Raw genomic sequence first — 19,914 nt, 5'->3', positions numbered from 1 at the left:
AAGCTTTACTACCACATGGGCAATGCTCAACTAAATTATTTCACAAGCAGAACGGTCTCCACTTGCACAAACAGGACTCCCCCCTACCCCCGTGCATGTCCTGCACCCCCCCCAAATTTTCTCCCAAGGATTGGGGGAACCCCTAAAACAGATTTAGTGGGAGAACACTCTTGTTGCACAAGGAAAAATCCTTCCACAGACAGAAGTTCGCCTTAGTTCCACCCTCAGTTTAGAGTGAAGGCATGAGGCCATTCCCAGTTCTACTAGAGTTTTCGGTCCGCAGTGAGACCTACTTTTTTTTGGCACGATGCATTTGTATAAATTCATTGTTTTGGGAAAATATAAAATGCCAAAGACTGCAAATCAAGGAGGGGGGTAGAAGAAGTTCATACAATACGGGAACATGCAAATGCATGTCCTGAGATAGCAAGGGACAACATGAAATGTGAAAAAGTGTTCTAGCCACCAATTTAGAACAGCCTTTGCTAACTTGGTGATTTTCAGATGTTTAGGACTGCATTTCCCATTGGCCTCAGGAATGGTACTGCCTTGGGAAATCACCGTCTGAAACATCTGGAGGACAGGTTGCTGACGAGTGGCCTAAGGCAACATGTGCTTTCTGCACATGTGGATTAGCAGAACCATACAGTATGCGTTGTTTGGTTGTTTTTTAGCTAAGCCTCCTTTTGCTATACAGTACTTGCTCCTTTCTTTCCAGTCTAGAGCAGGGATGGGGAGAAGGTGGGACCACCTATTACTTGCTGGTTGCTGGGATTCTTGTGAAGCAGGAATGGAGAATGGCCCTCCAGATGTTGCTGGACTACAACTTCCATAAGTCCTTATCATTTGCCATGATCGCTAGGGCTAATGGGAGCTGGAGTCAGACAACATCTGGAAGGCCACAAGATCCTCACCCCTGTTGTAAAGGATAGATAGAAATTGCCCTGAGACAGCAAGGCACTATTTAGCATTTTTAAATAAGAGTGCATTGTCAATGCATTGTACACAATTCAGTTATACCTTCATTATTAAGAGATTTAGAGCACACGATTTTGCTTTGTAAATTTAAACACACAGTAGAAAACCATAGAGGGTTAAAAAAATAAAGTACAGTGGTGCCCCGCAAGACGGAAAACTCGCTAGACGAAGGAGTTTTCCGTTTTGGAGGTGCTTTGCAAAATGAATTTCCTATGGGCTTGCTTAGCAAGACGACAATGTCTTGCAAGTTCCTGCGGGTTTTTTTCCCCTCCCCCCCCTTTTTCTAAGCCACTTATCAGCTGATCCGATTAGCCGATAAGCCGCTAATAGCGCTAATCAGTCAATGGGCTTGCTTCGCATGACGAAAAAACCACTAGACGAAGAGAATCACAGAACGGATTCTTTTCGTCTTGCAAGGCACCACTGTAGTCCCAATAAAACTGAAGTCAGCTCCCACTTCCTTGCGGGAGGATTGTCATGTTGCTCAGCATGATGCTTCTTGTAATGCCCATAATTGAATTGCCAAAACGCTTCCCCAACCAGTCATTTTAGCTGTGTCACACAAAATCCTGGATTCAGCTGCATCAGACGGCATTCCTGAACCCCAAATAGAGATGGGGACAGGGAAAGAGTTTTGCTGCTTCTGGGTGGATTAATTGCATTCACTGGAGCCACCATCATTATTTTGGACAGACAGCAAGCACAGCCAGCCATCAACCCAAGCCAGCAGGATCATTCAATGGCATATAACTGTGTAAGGCACTGGTGTTCAAAGAAGAGGCAGGCTCTCCAGAATACTTATCATTGCCACAGTGTGGCATAAGGAGCTACAGTCCCAATGGGAGGATTGTGGCTTTGCAGAAATGTCATAGTGCAGAGACTGCAAGCCTAGTCTTTAGGGTAGAATCACTCAGAATGAACACACACACACACACACACACACACACACACACACACACACACGTGGGGCTATGTACTGGGAACACAGCTAGGCCTGCTCTTGTGTAACATGTCTTGCAGCTACCCCTATGGTGTCATTCGCAGGATAAGCCAACTTGGCCAGGGAGAATTTGCTTCTGAGTGGTGATCCTTATGCTCCCCATTGGGAAGAGAAGCAAAGCAGTTCTGCAGACATTCATGTGTCATCCTCAGTGTTGCTCAAGAACGATAGGTGGCAAGGTAATTGGTAAGGTAACTGCTAGTTCCTCAGCTCTGCTCGGGGCATTTTGAACATATGTGGTGGCCTTGATCTGCAAAGGGAGAAAAGTAGAAAGAGCGCTCTAAGCTTGAGGCTAGGTGGTTGGGCAGGGCATGAAGCGGAAAGGGGTTTCTAATAAGGATTTAAAAAAACAACAACTAATGACACTTGGAGAAATCTCTCTGGTCTATATGACTCTTATTGGCCTGTAGTGGAAGTGGGGATGAATACTTTCCTAGCCCCCACCCACTGTAAAAGCATTCCCTGCAGCTAAGGTTCAGTTCATGCCCAGATAGGATTTGGTGGGTTCTGTGCACAATGCCAGCCATACTTCCTCTTACCAGCACCCCAGGGACTGCCTCTGTGCAGCTGGAGCCAGCATGCAACAGAAAGCTCAGCTTAGCGCAAAGAAGACCAAAAGCATACCCTGCAGAGCATTAAATGTCTTCTGTCTCAGACACCAACACCAAAGCAAGAGAGCTTCATATTTTGAATTGGCAGAGCTCCTTTCCCAAAATGGTCTTGTTTAGCACCTTTCTCCAGTACTGGACCTCCTTCCCGTTACTTAAATTGCATGGTCATTTCCTACATCTAGGGCGGCTTTCTTTTGAACTCCACACCAAACATAGACAGGAGGTATGAAAAGATACTTACAGTTCCATATTTTCCATGGCACCATCCCTAGTAAAAGAAAGAGAATGTCAATGGGATATATGACAGCTTCCTCAAAGGCTTTCCAGAATGCATGCTAAGCTCCCTCAACCCTAATGTGGGCAAGGGAATTAAAAAGAGTACTATAACCCCCAACTGCTTATACAGGAACCAGATGGCAGGACAATGCAACCTTTCAGCAGTGCTGCCAAACCTGGGTGCCTGTTGAACAGCAGAAAAACCCATGTCCATCGACCAAGCTCAATGCACCTAAGCACTAGCTAGCATAGCTCCTTTATATAGTAAGGTGTCTTACATGTGTTCTCTGGGTCTACTTCTGGCATCGCACAGCCAAAGTGGGTGCAAAGAAGTTTAGCCATAAGCTTAGAATTATGCACCCTCTGAAATGCTGCCTTAATAGCAAGAATCCTCCCTGGTCACGTGAGCAATTGTTTCTTGAACTTGTCATGGCTCTAGTCTAGTTCATGCCCAGGGTCATGGGGTTCTTTTGTTATTGCTTCATACTGTGCAGACTTGTGCCCTGGAGAGGTCACCTCGATGTCCCTATCACAGCAATTTGACTTCACCCATGGAGGCACACTCCATTGTCTCTCAAGACGGATTGATGCCAACAACGACAACAAACCCAGATAACACAGCATTGGTGTGGCTTCCACAGGACCATGTTTTGCCAGAAAGGTTGAAAGCTGTTTCAGAGTACAGTGGTACCTTGGGTTAAGAATTTAATTCATTCTGGAGGTCCATTCTTAACCTGAAACTGTTCTTAACCTGAAGCACCACTTTAGCTAATGGGGCCTCCTGCTGCTGCTGCCGCTGCGCCGCCACCACCACGCGATTTCTGTTCTCATCCTGAAGCAAAGTTCTTAACTCGAGGTACTATTTCTGGGTTAGCAGAGTCTGTAACCTGAAGCGTCTGTAACCCGAGGTACCACTGTATAAGCAAGTGGGAAGTCAAAACATTCCCTTTTTCATTTACTAGGGAAGGCAGTTAGCACTTTCCCCTAGAGGCTTCCCCTGGAGAACCCACTTTTCCATCAGTATCTTAAAAGCAGACACTTTCACAAGAGGGATTGTTGGTTTACAAGAATACCATGGGAGCAGCCCTACAGCTGGACTTGCACTTCTAGGTAATGGAACCAACTGGAGGGTGGAGGGCTTACGAGGTGTCCAAGCCTATAATCAGTGAACAGTACTGAGAGTGGGGTGGGGGGAGAGAAGTAAAGCATCTGATCCATGGCCATAGGCAGGGTGACAGGCAAAAGTATAACCCATCCTCACGTGTAGACGTCATCCATGTGCATTCTGCGGTAAAACTTGGCAAGCCGCACAGCCAAGATGATGCTCGGCAGCAGAAAGATGGTGCACCAGCCCAGACTGAACCAGAAGGCGTTCTAAGGGGAGAAGAGGGGAAGGCAGCTGTCAGTACTCCCGCTGTCTTTCTCCACTTAACTCCCACCCTGCTTGAGCTCATGCAAGGTAAGCCTCGCCTACAGCCTACCTGTGTCTTTTCCATCCATCTCCCCAACGTTTCCCTAGAGCTCCCTTCACATACATCTATACACTTTCCCCAGCCCTGTGCCCATTCAAGAGCACAGGGATCTGTCCTATGTGCAGATGTCTCCCCAGCTTCTTTCCATGCGCCACCCGAGGCAAGATTCCCAAAGCCACAGCACAGCCTTTGCCCAAGGTAGTTACAATTTCTGTGGCCCCACCACCTACCAGTTACTCCTACATCCTGGGCTGCAGTCGCCATCTCTCAACCTACGGACTGCCACCCTGCTGTCCCTTATCCATGCTGGCTCATTCCCACACCCCAGCTTATCCCTCGTGTTGACTGCCTCACCAATGAATTGACAACGCAGCTGCAGACCACGGTATTCACACTATCCAGTGCCCAGGCTGCAGGGCCACATCGGCCCACCTGCTCTTTGATCTGCCAGCAAAGAAGACAAGGAAACATCATGACCACCAAAGGAAAAATCCCGAGCCCTGCACTCCTTTCCTGGCCAAACACCTTCATCCTGATGTCATCATAAATGTTGCCTGTCCAGCTAAGCACATGGTAGGAATTGTCCTGGCATTGCCAACCTTATAACTTCATGCTGTGCTTGCACCCTAGAAGTAAGATGGGCAACGGCAGTACACTTCCCACGAGTTCAACTTGATTTTGCTTACATATGCCTCCAGGGCCACCTGTGCATGAGGCTGTAAGACTGGCATGTGAATGCAAGTGGCTGATCAGGAAAGTGCAGTTAACCACAGAATGCTGCAGCACGACTGCTGCCAGGAGTAAGGTTCTGTCAGCATATTGGCGTTGCCCTCAGATATTTGCATTGGCTGCTGATGGGCAGAATGACGGGATTCAATGTTACATTGGCTGCTCACACTTGTAGGAAACAGGCAAGTGCAGCCAAGCCAGGAGAAATTAACCCTCACTCATCAGCTGCCATAAGCTCAGCAGGAGTCCTCCTTCCTGTTTCATGAGTGAGGTTGCATGGGCATCTTGCCAGAATGGAGGACCAGGTGTTGCTGTTTGAACCTCCAAAAACTGGCCATTCAAAAAGGAGTGTGTGGCTATTGAAAGCCCTTTGCAAAAGTGCTCCTGACAGTTTTCAGAAGTTCAGGCAGCAGGGCATGGGGACAACTGAAGTTTCAAACTGCAGTATCACCTGGTGTCAAAACTCCGTCCACCTGCCCAAAGTAACCTGTCAAAGATTTGGAAATAAAATTCTGGCCCGCCTGGCAGAAAAGGTTCCCTGCCCCATATCTTTTTAGATGTCTATTGCAAACTTACCCAGACATATAATTTAGTTACTCGTATTTGTTCTTAAAGTTTTACTGATTTAATCAGTGTTTTAATTACCGTATTTTTCCATGTATAAGACTAGGGTTTTTTCCTTAAAAATAATGTCAGAAATTAGGGGTTGTCTTATACCCCCCCCCCATTTTCTTAAATCTGAGTCCTCAAAAATAGGGGGCATCTTATAGATGGAAAAATGCAGTATGTTTTATATATACTTGTTTTTTATTGCTTTGCATTTTTCATCTGCATTTTAACTACAACTTTGTTATGCGCACCGTCTCTAGAGAGTGCTTTGATTAAGCAGTTTATAAATCTTTTAAACCAGTAAATAATAAATAAACTATGGCTAAAAGGTCCAGTAAATTCATGGTTGACTGGCTTGGGTATGCATAGCCACAGGCAAGCATCCAGCCTGGATGTGAGTATAGCAGAAGTATACAAGCAAGGACAACCAGGCTCCCACCTTGTCATCACTCAGGATTAAGCCCAATCTCCATCAACAGCAGTTGGCATTACTTACAGTACTCTTTGCCCAGTCTATATATGATTCAAATAAACCCAGCAGAGTTTTCACGAAAGCTGAAGTCTCCTAGAGGTAAGAAGGTAAGATGGGTGGGTGCAAGTTAGAGGATAGGACAACAGCTTCCAAACAAGGAAAGGGGTTCAGTTATGGGGCTCCAATCCCCTATCCAAGCTCCATTAATGGTTCCAAGAATAGGAAGGGAAATTGGGCTGTCTTATGGGGTACAGGAAAAGGTAATACGGCTAATCAATGCACGATCAGCTGGGGTGTCACATGTCCCCATCCTAGGAGCACCAGCTTTCGCTTCTCCTCCTCTCCACTGCATTTCCTGTATTCCCATTTCCCAGAGTTGTTCACTAGCATGTCTAATGTCGTAGTTAGAGGCCTACAGGACTTCTGGATGAGCCTCCATATTACATTATGTGGCGATGCACAAATCCAGTCTTAATGATGCCCTCTGTGTACCCCCACCAGGAAATGGGTTGAATGATGAGAAGACTCACATTTTTGACAACGTCCTGCGCCTGCCACTTCATAAATATCTGAGCGTCTTCTATTTTTGACAACGTGGCGTTCGCTGTACCCTGGCAGGACACAGTACTGTCAGGTTCACTCCCTGGCAGAGCCAGTCTCATGGGCTGCCCTCACCACCACTTTCCATACAGATCTGAGCAGACCACTGAGCAGAACATCACATAATCCAATGGGCATAAGGGAGCAGCGCTGGTATATTATCAAAAGGCTGAGACAGGTTTTTTGGTATGCTTTAGCGGGAGTTGCACAACTGCAGCTCTTCAGATGCTGCTGGACTACCACTCTCATCAGTCCTGACCATTGGCCATGCTGGCTGAGACTGATGGGAATTGGGAGTCCAACATATGAAGGACTGCAGCTTAGCATTTCATACCCAGCACCATACAGACCCCGAATGCACACAAGCATAATTCTGCCAGTGCCCCATTAACACCTCCTCTGTCCATCTTTGGGATGCCTACCAACTCTGTCAATCTCCCACAGTCTTCCAGGTTCTGAAACCTCATCCCTACACAGTCAATGCCAAGGGAAATCTCTGTATCTCCCAATTGGCACCTGTTACCTTGAGATCTCACATTGTTATGCAAGGAGGCCTGGCGAGATTGTCAGTAGGTTGTACTTCCCCACCCATCCAATATCTAATGGGGTGTCATTCAGAAAGCCTGGCATCAAAGCCCCACTTCCCAGATCACTCCTTCCTCAAACCTTGCCCTGCTTACCGGAATCTGAGGGACAGACTTCTGCAGTTTTCGAATGCTGCTTCTCAGGATGTGCTGAGGACAGAGAAAGCTCATCAGAGGGCACCATCCACTGAGCTGGATGGAATAAGTTGACAGAAGGTGGGACAGATATCAACCATCTTATGGCCTGGTAGGGCCAAGAATCAAAACCGTCCAGAGAGGCCTTGTTCAAGGCGGCACCTGGTCTGGGCCAAAAGGAGGTAAAAGTGTTTGGGGAGAGCAGCACTCACCATCTGAGGAGGAAACGTGTCATTGACCCAATCCCGGAGCTTCCTCAGCCTTCTGGCCTCCAGTTGAAAATCGCTCCGAGCTTTCTCATTAATTGCCTGAAAATATGTTCATAAGCACCACCGTTGTGAAGAGAAATTGATAGGTTTTCTGCTGCTTTCACACGTACAAGTGGGCACATTTCCAGGAGACAATGTGGGATGCAATTATTTCTCATCTTCAGGGAGGATCTGGGGTTAAATCAGGGCCAGCCTATCTATTAGTGAAGATGAGGTGACTACCTCAGGCAGCAGGATCCACAGGGACAGCCGATTCAGCATCCAAGGAACACATGCCCATGGCTGCTGTTGCAGTGGCACTGACGGCTGTGGCACACTGCTTGGGGACTGGATCTGCCTCTCCTCAACAGTTCCCTGCCCCCCATGCCACCTCTACAGTGACCTCTTGGCAAACAGGAGTTGCTGCTGGTCTCCTATCACCCTTAGAGAGGAAATGGTGGGGGCATGATTCAGAACAGGCCCCCTTTCCCCTGCCATGATGGCATTTCATTCCCACTTCAGCTGTTGAATAAGATTAATTCAATTCTCCCCCTTGTTCCCAATGTAGATCTTCATTCACCCCTACTTCTCTGGCAGGGAGGGTGCCATTTTGTGGTTCGCCTCAGGTGCCAAAATGTCTTGGGCCAGCTCTGGGTTGAAGTGGTCCCAAAAAGACACCTACAGGGCCCCTCCCCCTAGAAAGGGAGCTGGGGGAGAGAAGCACTGCAGAAGAATGGGGATATCCCAATCAAAGCACCACTCACTGTGTTTTCTGCCAATTTATCTAGATCTGCTGCCAATGAAGACAGGTCTTGTTTTGTCACAGTCTCGTTGATCTGCAAAGAAAGGGACACACGGTGGGTCAGCTCCTCAAGGATAGCAAGAGACATTGGAGTGAGTAAGGTCAGGGCCCAGGCAGATTAAGTTCGCACACTTCCTAGAATCCGCTTTCCAACTTGCTTTATTTCATTTTGAACCCCTTTATTATGTAAGCTATTATTATTTCACATCACACCTCTGGGAAGAGAAAGCTCACCTCATCCCTCCACCTCCAATGATCTGTGAGACAACAATCAGAGGCTCTTTTCTGGGTGCCCTCACCTACAAAAGGACATGTGGGTGCCATCCTTTTTAGTGACTGTGCTCTAATTATGGATCTCCCTCCCAAGGGTGATCTGCCTGGCATCTTCGTCGTTGCTTTTAGGCACCAGGCAAATCCTATCCTGTTTACGTGTTAACTGCTGCTTTTATTTATGTGGAATGGCATGATTTCATTATACAGATGTCTTTGAGATTTTCTTAAACTCAGTAACCTGCACAGGTTTTGTTGGGGAATGGCTTTCCTTTTGGGCTGCACCCAAAGCCCTTTCCAGACACTATCCTTTCTCCTGAACAGACTGAGCAGCTGCCAGTAACCTATGCTGACATCATCAACCCAACGACCCTTCCATTGTCAGTTAATCAGAATATCCCAGCTGACGGATTCCTTCCTGCAGCAATTCATACCCCAGCAAGCATGAAGGGCATTCATTTTCCTGTGGGGATGGAGCCTACACTACTATTACTGGCAATGATATCATTTTCTAGGCAAGTCACTAGTCCTATTAGGCAATCTAAACGACTTTTAATGGCCTGACCTTTTTATTTTTTTAAAAAACACGACTCTCTTTCAGATGTGACATATCTCACACGATACCAGACAATGTCAAACCCCATAAAGATCAAGAAAAGAAATCATCTTGTGATAAGCTGTTCCACCCTCTCATCTCACTTGTTTCAGAGCACTGGAAAAATTCAGGTTCAGCCCATCCTTTGAGCCCAGTTCCTGCAGGCGACGCTTCTGCTCATCTGTCAGGAGGTCAGTGGAGCCCAAACTGATATTTATTTTTTTTAAGGCTGCATCAATATTACCGGTGTACTGTAAGAGCAAAAGAAAAACAAGGCAAGTAGGTGCAGAGTACATAACAATCCAGTCTCCCAGGACACTTCTCTGGGGTTCTCCAGGTGGCTGAAGATATGCCCCAGATCTGGACTTTAAACTATCCCAGAGCATATCTGAGGACACTAATCTTGCTGGTCATTCAATTTCTCTTGTGGCTGTCTCAGTTCACCTACAGACACTCATCACTGACCTTGCTGGTGTTTAGGATCTCATCCAGAGGGATGACCTCACCCAGGTGAAGGGTGCTCCACAAGGGGGCATTGTTTTCACAGTTCCTGCAAGAGTGAAAACGGAGCTGAGAGACCAGCATACACTGTGCTATGTCAAACATAAACTGGGGAAACAGCATCACCACGCAATCAAGCTTTCCAATCATGTAGTTTAACTCTTACGCCAGGGGGCAATGGGGTTGCTGGTGACAAGCTCAGCAAGGGGGCAAGAACTGTGGGGAAATAGCAGGACTAAGAAGCACAGTGATCAGGCTGAAAGGTACCTCAGAGAAAGAAAAGCATGATTCAGGCTGTTATTCTAGCAAACTCTTGGCAGAATGGAGAAGTTGTGGGTCAGGGAAAGACTTCTCTGCACCAGATTTGAGATTACACAGTCAAATTGGATCCTGAACACCATGGTATTTGGATGTTTTGGCTCCCAAACGCTGCAAACCCGGAAGCAAGTATTCCAGTTTGCGAACATTCTTTGGAACCCAAACGTCCGACAGGGCTTCCACAGCTTCAAGCCACGCTTTGGTTTCCGAATGTTTTGGAAGTCAAACGGACTTCTGGAACGGGTTCCGTTCGACTTCCAAGGTACGACTGTATTATGAAGCTTCCTGTCTATGCTGGGCAAGGACTTTGGACATGTTATATGTTGAAAGAAAATTATATGAAATTGATGTATCATTGATATTAAACCCCTAGTAAACTAGCTTGTATAAAACAAGGTCAAATACATGCTGGAAATGTAAGGAAAAAGAGTTCTCTTTCTGTGTTGGTTGTTTGAGAATTGTTTGCAAATTTCAAAATCTGAAAAAACTAAATATATTTTTTTAAAGACTTCTCTGCACCAGGGCCCCCTGGCATGGCTGTGCATGGTACCCTGACATTGCATGTTGGCAAGTGGGTGGAACTTACTTTTCTCTACTCCCATACACTGCATGCCTGACTCTATCAGGCCTGCAGTTCCCACACTACTCTCAAGAGTCTCTCTCCCTTTGGGGGAAGGTGAGGACCAAAGTCACAGCAGGCAGGAAGCCATGGAGGAATCCAGCCAGCCAGCCACTCACTTGTACAGGCTGGAGAGGTTCACATCAGAACTCTTCAAATGCAAGAGCCGTGTCAGGTTGAATTCAGGAAACAACCCTGGTGTGTCCAGAAACTAGAAGAAAATAAAGAGTCATTAATTAGATTCTTAGCCTCTCAACTCAAAACATCTTCAGTATTTGCCTCTCCCTGCGATTTCCTCCTCTGCAGAATGTGGGATTGCCTGGCTGTCTCATGCCTACTTCAGCAATTTCCATGCCAAAATGATAATGATTGACAAGGGGGAGAGATGGGATCCCAGGATTAGAATCTAAGGTTACAGTGTGTGGGTTCTGGTCTGGTGTTAAGGGAAACCATGTCTCACTTCTCTCCTCGCCCACATTATTTCCCCCCTTGTTCCACTGCAGATGGCACTCAGCAGTACCGAAGAATACTCATGGTAGCCCAAGGAACTTACCTGAAGGAGACGCCCATCGGCCCACGGCCGACACACCACTGTGTACATACTTCCCCCAATTAAAAATGTCAGTAGAACTAGCAGCATCAGCAGCCATGAAAATATGAAGCTGAACCCAACGCTCCTGTCAGAGAAGGGAAAACATGATTGGAGGCCTGAGATTTTGCTGGATGGATGTGAAGAGCAGCCGTCGGAGCCCTTGTACATTTGCCCCAGGCAACCCTTCCATTCATTCTGATACACAATCCATCAGATAAACATAAGGAACAACCAGAGGTCCATGGGAAAGTCCAGGACAAGATCAGGGTACCAAATACTCAGGGGGCATGGCTCTGCAATGTGCCAATCTGCCAGTAACACTGCATTTCTAGATACTTAAGGACATTCCCACCCTAGCTTTCTCTAGTAGGAGCCTGTACACAAAACATATTGTGTACGGGAAAACCCTCCATAGAATAGCTCCCAGAGAGCTGGGGAATGAGGCAACCAGCAATACATGTAAAGATCTGCAGCCGCCTCCTGAGTCCTGCCACCCATGCTCTAACATTTGCTATGCCATAACACAGCTTGGCAATATTTGGCAATCATCAGGAAGGGTAATAAGGGTACAGGCCAGAGCTCTGTAATAGAACATGAGTTTTGCATGCAGAAGTTCCAGGATGAATCCCTGGCATCTCCAAGTAGGGCTTGGAAGGACTTCTAGCTGAAACTCTGGAAAGCCACTGCCAGTCAGCATTGATGGTGCTGTGCTAGATGAACCAAGGGCCTGACATTGGGATGCAGCAGCAGCTTCCTACATTCCTTTGACTTATTGGATGACTGTCTGTCATGAGATGGGAGAAGGTGCAAAGTCTCTTACACCATGAGGAGGTCTCCACCAGTGTTTGCGAGGCAGCCCCGTTTGGTAGGTATCTCTCGCGGGTTTAGCCCAAGTGCCCCAAACAACAGGCCCAGCACGTTGAATACAATGATCACGAGCACCAGAGAGCAGAGGCAAAGGCCAGCAATCCACCTAAAGTAAGGAAAAGGAAAACAGTTAAGATTCCGACAGAAGGCAATGGCTAAGGAAGGAGTCAAAACCCTAGTAATGGGTTTGATCTCTGCTAAAAACCAGCATCAGCAAGACTATACTCTGCTGGCATGTGCATCAAAGCCCTGGCAACAAGAAGAAGCAAATTAGAAAACATGAGATCCCATCCAAGCCTAGGTTATGAACAATGGTATAGCACTGAAGAAAAACAAGTGCTATCTGGGCCAATTAACCAAATCGGAAGACAAGGATTTTAATTTTCTTATTACTGCAGACTAGATGTGGTGCCCTGTCCAAAAATGCTGTGGGAAACCATCAGTGTGACATGAAACTGCACATCAGAGGCTTCCAAAATAGTGGCCAGAAAGCTTTTAGCCCTTTGTTTAGGCTACCATTCTCATTCCATTTTCTATAGCTGCCATTTTGATAACATAATGACCACTCATGGTCAGGAGGGACAGGGGACCAACATTTCATCCAACACATGACCTAGTGTGGCTTAAGCTAACCTAAGGGATTCCGCCAGCTTACAATACTCTGAGAACACTTTAATTCATACCTGTAGCTATCATAGGTGACAATATCTGGCTCATAGGTACTCGCCCAACTGACAACATCTGTCATGGACTGAGAGATATTCCCCATTCTGCTCAGTGTGGAAAAGTTGCTACGGCTATCTTCAATCGCTTGCTCGACATCACGGAGGCGAGCCTCTCCTTCTGCAAGGACCAAAAGATACACAGATAAACAAATATACTTTGTTCACTATGGCAGAGAGCATCTTACCACAGGGGAGCCATCTGCTATGTGTTCTCTATATGTAGCATTTATGCCCAATTGCCTATTAGCTCTCCGAGGAAGAACCATTCACATGCCTCAGCAAATCTCATGCCTCCTTCATTTCTGGCTACCCATCCTTCATTCAGTTCAAGTTAGGGAGGACAAAATAGGAAGGACAAGGAAAGCTGTGGATTGGGAGAAGGGAAACGCCCAGCTCCACTGAGCCCAAGGCGCTTACCCATAGGCGCTAGGGGTGTGGGGCACCTGGATGCCGGGCTCTCAGGGGCGCCAGGCTGAGAGTCTGGGACCCGAGAGCTGAGTCCGGGGAAGAGCCCGTCGGTCGGTCAGAGCACCACGGTGGGCTCTTCTGCTGCGGGTGGCTCTGCACGCTGAGTTCGGGGGTGACCAAGCCAGTGAGATGCTGAGGTGGGCAGCTGGCTCTGCCCTCCTGCACCCCTGGGACTGGGCAACCGGGGGGAGGGCGCCGGGCAGATCTTTGTACCCCAGCGCCGCAAATGCGTAAGACAGCCCTGACTGAGCCCCACTGATGCCTAATAAATGGAGGAGCTAGCAACAATGTGCAGACTAGCCATGTCCTCTAAACAACAGTGTGTATGTGGCATTGGTCCATAGGAGGACATACGTTTTAAAAATGTTTTGGGACATCTTGTAGCTCAGTGATAAGAGTGAATGCATGTCCAAGGTCCTAGACTGAATTCCTTAGCATCTCCAATTAAGGGATCTCAAGTGGAATTTGTAGAACTACCGTGAATCAGAGTAGACAGTGCTGGGCTGGACAGACCCTTGATTTGACTCTGTAGAACAAGAGCTTCATATGTTCACATGTGATTAACTCACACCTATCACTCCATGCATCCACAGCAGGTAGCTGTAACTGGAGCTTCAGGACAGGAAATGTCATGTTGCTTGAACATGCACATGTGAGAAACTGTTGGGTGTGAACTCCAATTACTATGTAGAAGGTATATTTGTAGAATAACAATTTCTAAACAAAGAAAAGGCTGCGCTATTGCATAACTGTAAACAGTTATATTGAATGACTGAGAGCCAAGACTTGACTAAATTCCACATATTAATGTGAACTGATCAAAGAGATATTTAGCAGGTGACCTCTAGTTTCTGAGGACGTTATAAGTGTAACCATAGCCTTTCAACTGGTTCTTGAAATGAGAATACACACACCTTTATCTATCTGCTGAAACTACTTACCAGACACCACCTTTTTTGTTTGTTCAGACACCTTCTTTGGAATATCAGCCAGAACGTTTCTTGCCTGCCAATGCCAGAACCCAGAATAAAGACATATGCAGATGGAAACAAAAGACAAACAACACAGATCTCAGAATCGCATATGCTCTTATAGTGTTGAACAAAGGGCAAAGCAATGTGAATCAAAAAGGCATTGCAATACGTGCTGATTCCAAAGAGGAAGTGGGCTAACAATACCTTCTGAGGATGGGATACAGGCATTGATGGTTTGAGAGATCAGGGGAGCCCTATGGTCCAAGGCTGTGATTTATGATGCTAGGCTCAGTCTGTGGTTCTGCTCCTACTGCACAGCCTCTCCTAGACAGGCCGTCCCTGGCACACTGCCACCTGGCATGGGCACTCAGAAAACCTGCTCTCTGTGGCACACTCTGATTGCGGAGGAGAGAGAAAAGATGGACGGAGGGAAGGATGTTACCTTTGCAATGGTGTCCTGAGGGTTTGAGTCTGTCAGATTGGTCAACAGCTGGAGTGGGTGGCTGACATCCGGAACCTGTGGGAACAGATAAAGGGGCAGTTTATCTATCTATAATAAATTAAAGTGATGATGCATTGTGTTCTGGAAGGGGTAGGAATCTTTGTGTTTCACTCAAATGTTTACGTCCACTGAGACGTTTGTATGTTTACATGCTGGCAAGACCAGACAAACACATCCATGGGCATCTTGTAGACACGCTCCAACACTGTAGCCAGGCCTCAGCTGAGATTCCATCCTGACATCTATTGCACCACCTGACACTGGCTTTAGCCTCTGTCTCAGTAGTGTCACTCAATTAGCTAAGCCTACTTATCCTGAAAGTGGTGCTTCTTCCCATGTTCTCTCAAAACCCACCATCCCTTTCCCAAGGTCTCTGCACTCCAACCCCATTTTACCGCACTGAGATTGGCCCCAGGCTCCAGGTTCCACATTGGGACACCCTTGCAAGGTTCACCACAGTCTTTCAAAGTCTGGTTGATATCAGTGCTCAAGGCGGTCAGGTTTTGGCTCAGCTGTTCCTGAAGGTCCCGCAAGTGATTTGTTGACTCATTGACTGCCCGGAGCTCTTTTTCCACAGAGCTAGTCACTGCAATGGACAGAGAAAAAGAGTGAGGAGGAACTTTGCAATCTCCACCCCGATGACAGATAGTTTTTAGCACAAGGGAATCAAGTGGTGCATAAGTTTTATGAAATAAAATAAAACAAAATAAATAAATTTGTGTACCCCACCCATCTGAGTTCGTTGCCCCAGCCACTCTGGGTGGCTTCCAACAGAATAAATAAGAACACAACAGAACACCACACACTGAAAGCTTCCTGGGCTGCCTTCAGATGTCTACGGAAGGTCAAATAATTATTTATCTCTTTGACATCTGACAGGATGGCATTCCACAGGGCGGGCGCCACTACCGAGAAGGCCCTTTCTGCCTGGTTCCCTGTAACCTCACAGGGAGGGAACCACCAGAAGGCCCTCAGAGCTGGACCTAAATGAACAAATCAAATGCAATTTATTTCTTTTGTAAAATTTATATGGCACTTGAATGTAAAAAGAAAGTTAACAAAGATATAAAACAATGAAATTATCTGTGTGTGTGTGTGTGTGTGTGTGTACACACACATACATACAATAAACTAAAAACCAGAGTAAAAACCCTGTCAACATTCAACATATCTGGATAGGCTTACCTAAACTAAAATGTTTTTAGCAGGTGCCAAAAAGAGCACAACGTAGGCACCTGCCTGATGTCAATAGGCAAGGAGTTCTTAAGTGTGGGGGCTGCCCCACTACAAGATCAATTTCTTACAAATGAAGAACAAATACTATACAGGACCTATAACATTGCCAGTTCCACAGATTGAAGCAGTCACATAAAGAGGGGTAAAAACATAAACAAAACAAAACAATGCTTTAAACAAACAAATCAAATTCAGGACACTGAACTGCAGCAATGAGCACTTTTCTCCCAAGCAGGGGCTGGCTATCCTTTGGCCCTCCAGAAGTTGCTGGACTACAGTGCCCATCAGCCCTAATCATTAGCCATGCTGGCTGTGGCTGATGGGGGTTGGAGTCCCAACAACATCTGGAGGGCCAAAAATTCCTGACCCATGCTCTAAACCTTCTTTGTCCTCTGAGCACCTTTGCCTCGCCCTGTGCCACAGTTAAACTGACACACTTTCTGGGCCTCCATCTCTACTACTAGATCCCACAACACACTCTTCGTTAAACAGTAGGTCAGTACCATTGAGAAGACGTTCAGCATCGTCCAGTGCTTCGTTTACTCGTCCACCTATTTGATTCTTGATTTTGTCTCCCAAAGTCTGCCCAATCTCTGCAGAGAAAACATCAGAACAAGAGGATCAACAAGAATGCTTCCCACTATTATGTCACATACCAAATGCCAGAAAAAAAATGGTTTATGGACATTGAGATCTCCTTGAATGATAAAGGGATAATGGGCAATGCTTTGGGTACATACCAAAGTTCTACAGTTTAAGTAGGAGCAGAATTCAGTGATGACTGCGTGTATGAAGCAGGCCACAAGGGTAAAGGAAGGAATTCTGCAGATGACCACTGAACTTTGGGGCAGACTTCTAATTCTCAGGAAATGCTGGGTCTGTATGCACCTGTCTTGTGTGGTGGAGCACTGAGCTTCAGGTGAACATCTTCTTAGTGAAGACCCTTCCAGTACTGGTCTGACTCTACCCACCCTGGCTGGACACTGTATCTTCCTGAGCAGGAAGAAATATAAAAGGCTACCCATTTCAGCTGAGCCTTGCTTGAGCAACAAAGTCTTCCTGAGCACTGGTGTGTTCGCTGAATCCTTCATTCTTCTTTGTTCATGCCAGCTAGTTTGTCCTCCATTTCTGACTCCCAAACTCTTGGTTTGTCCTCCAGTTGTGGCCTGCTATTTGACCCTGACTCCTGGCTTGCTCCTTGACCACACCTCCACCAATGAGACTGGGTAATTTCAGTTGATTTCCAAGCTTGAGGCCTGCTTTTTTTGCCTCACTCACTCAAGATTTAAACAACACAGATTGTGGCCAGTGGCAGAAACTCACCTTGCAGGCTCTGATTGGCTTGCTTCAGTGGCACCGAACTGGAGTCAATGATGTCATTAATCTCCTGTGAAGAACCAGGAAAGTGATGAAATACAGTATGCTCTGCAGGGGAGGGGGCAGCAAGCGGGATCAAGATCCTGAACATATTTATGGTCATGGATATGAAATTATAAGGACAACAGCATGATGTGCATTGCTTGAACACAGAGGACTCAAAAGTGCCCATTGTACTGAAGTGCATTGCTTCCGCATTGTCTCACTCCCCAGTTTTACACCAATCCAGTTGAAAAGATTTCTTTGAACTCCTGAATCACTGCCAATTCCACAATACTTAATTGATGTTTGATTCAATTGATGTTTGTTTTCTATGAAATAGCATTATATAAATAGCCTAAATAAATAAATATTGTGTAGAAAGTCTACAAAACAAGCCCTAAAGACTACCATCCTGTGTACACTTACTGGGAAATCAGTCCCCTTTGAGCACTTATTTTGACATAAACACACTTAGGTTTGTCCTGCAAAAATATATGTGGAACTTCATAACGGATCACAGCTTAGAAGTAAGTGTTCATGAGTATCTTCCACCATAGAGGCAAATACTATTTGCAAAAAAATTGAGGAACCGAACATACAAAATTGACTACCATCTAATTTTGCAGGTGAAGAGACACTGAAGCCACAGCCAACCCAACATTTTGTGGACTGGGAGCACAACTGCAGTTATTTTGCCTCCAGGTATGGTGGGTGTTTCTATCCAGACCAGCTCCTCCCAATCCCCATGGTTAAGCATGGGTTAAAAAGATATTTCAGGCACATGTAGGTTTTGCAAATGATTTCCCAAAGAACAATTTAATTCACTATTCAGAAACAGCTCTAGGAAGTTAGCAGGGCATGATATATTGGTCCCTGTGTTTCTTGTGGGAGCTGCCTTCAGTGGGAGGTACCATTAAACCAATATACCTCGGTAAACAATGTAGCTCAGCACCATTTTGATAATTCTTCTGTGTTAACAGCAAAGCATGTTTGTGCCTTCCAGTACTATGAACAGTTTGTGCTGCTGTTTAAACGAGTATATTTCTATATCCTTGTCAAAGCAGATATGGAAAACAAGTGCCTGAGAAGGCACTGAAGTCCAGAACTACCAAGATGACTCCTGTAGCCCTGTCATGATCCCAGAATTCACCTTGTACCTGTGCTTGAAAAGCCATGGACCTCTATTCCTGGCACAGGATTCTTCCTCAGGTATCATATGATCCAGTTTCCCTTGCTAACTGATAGTGGCTAAGTAGTTTTCCATGGCCACTGAAGTGTTGAAAGTGCAGATTTAGGGCATGTCAGTGGGATAATGGCCGCTAAACAGTGCTATGATGCTCATAAGTATATCATTTGAGGTTGGAGGTAGGGATACAGAGGTGCACTTCTGGGGAACAGGGCAAGGCATATGGAGGCTGGTGTAGGAAACAAGAAGAAAAAGAGGAAGAACACCTGACTATGTAGGCAGGGCAGTAGAAGTGATCATGCATAGAGGATAGGAGGACACCTGCCTGCAGAAAGGAAGCAGGGGAAGGCGCATAATACAGCTTATAGACTATATACCTTAGGGATAGAGTTCAGGAACATGAACAGGTTGTCCATTGTATTGTTCAAAGTGACGAAGCCTCCACTGATTCCCTGTGATATCTGACGGTTGCTGACATACGCACAAATATCCCCAGCCCTGCAGTGAAGGAAGCAGGCAGAGTTGAGAGGACAACTCTTCATACTGAAGTTGCTTCTCTTTTTCCTCAAAGAGGAAAAGCTAGTAATATCATGCAACCAGTCAAAAAGCATAACCAACAAAGTTGTGACTTATTTATGAAGTGTCTTGTTTGACATTGTGCCATTTTGGGGGGAGCAAATGTGGGATACAGTGTAAGCAATGTGAGCAGGTAATGAGAGCCAGTGTGGTGTAGTGGTTAAGAGCGGTAGATTCGTAATCTGGGGAACCGGGTTCGCGTCTCCGCTCCTCCACATGCAGCTGCTGGGTGACCTTGGGCTAGTCACACTTCTCTGAAGTCTCTCAGCCCCACTCACCCCACAGAGTGGGGAGAATGTTAGCCGTTTTGAGACTCCTTCGGGTAGTGATAAAGCGGGATATCAAATCCAAACTCCTCTTCTTCTCTATACCTACTGGTACCCCCGCAAAGGCAGCAGTAAAACTGCAGCATGTGACTTGCATGTCTGTGTGATTCGTCTCCAACTATTTACTCTGTAGCGCCCACTCTGTGCTTGCAACACATTGTAATCTTGAATGTATAGGTTGATTTTGGGGGTGCCTGGTGGATGCACTCCCCTTGCCCCTGGTCAGAGGTTAATCCAGGTCACTTTTAGATCCATTCCAACTTTATGATACTGAAATAATTCAG

At 46.2% G+C, this 19,914-nt stretch overlaps 1 protein-coding gene across 4 annotated transcripts in view; it reads right to left on the bottom strand.

Annotated features, from left to right (window-relative positions):
* Positions 1-1,938: 1,938 nt before the first annotated feature.
* The window catches only part of LOC308586007 (prominin-1-A-like), a 32,038-nt gene continuing 14,062 nt past the window's right edge, over positions 1,939-19,914 (bottom strand). For all 4 annotated transcript variants that reach the window (XM_081192209.1, XM_081192212.1, XM_081192211.1 and 1 more), the window contains exons 5-25: positions 19,106-19,226; positions 17,507-17,570; positions 16,687-16,776; positions 15,343-15,533; positions 14,888-14,962; positions 14,413-14,476; positions 12,962-13,121; positions 12,232-12,384; positions 11,373-11,496; positions 10,939-11,030; positions 9,847-9,931; positions 9,486-9,632; positions 8,479-8,550; positions 7,679-7,774; positions 7,428-7,481; positions 6,678-6,758; positions 6,172-6,240; positions 4,692-4,781; positions 4,127-4,239; positions 2,831-2,857; positions 1,939-2,228 (exon numbers count right to left, since the gene is read on the bottom strand). In XM_081192209.1, coding sequence (XP_081048335.1) covers positions 2,177-2,228; positions 2,831-2,857; positions 4,127-4,239; positions 4,692-4,781; positions 6,172-6,240; positions 6,678-6,758; positions 7,428-7,481; positions 7,679-7,774; positions 8,479-8,550; positions 9,486-9,632; positions 9,847-9,931; positions 10,939-11,030; positions 11,373-11,496; positions 12,232-12,384; positions 12,962-13,121; positions 14,413-14,476; positions 14,888-14,962; positions 15,343-15,533; positions 16,687-16,776; positions 17,507-17,570; positions 19,106-19,226 — 2,020 coding nt within the window. In that variant the 3' untranslated portion in view covers positions 1,939-2,176. The remainder of the gene's footprint in view (positions 2,229-2,830; positions 2,858-4,126; positions 4,240-4,691; positions 4,782-6,171; positions 6,241-6,677; positions 6,759-7,427; positions 7,482-7,678; positions 7,775-8,478; positions 8,551-9,485; positions 9,633-9,846; positions 9,932-10,938; positions 11,031-11,372; positions 11,497-12,231; positions 12,385-12,961; positions 13,122-14,412; positions 14,477-14,887; positions 14,963-15,342; positions 15,534-16,686; positions 16,777-17,506; positions 17,571-19,105; positions 19,227-19,914) is intronic.

This window comes from Podarcis bocagei, assembly GCF_964188305.1.
Source record: "Podarcis bocagei genome assembly, chromosome: 4".
NCBI lineage: Eukaryota > Metazoa > Chordata > Lepidosauria > Squamata > Lacertidae > Podarcis > Podarcis bocagei.
This window is presented reverse-complemented; position numbering and strand designations above follow the sequence as displayed.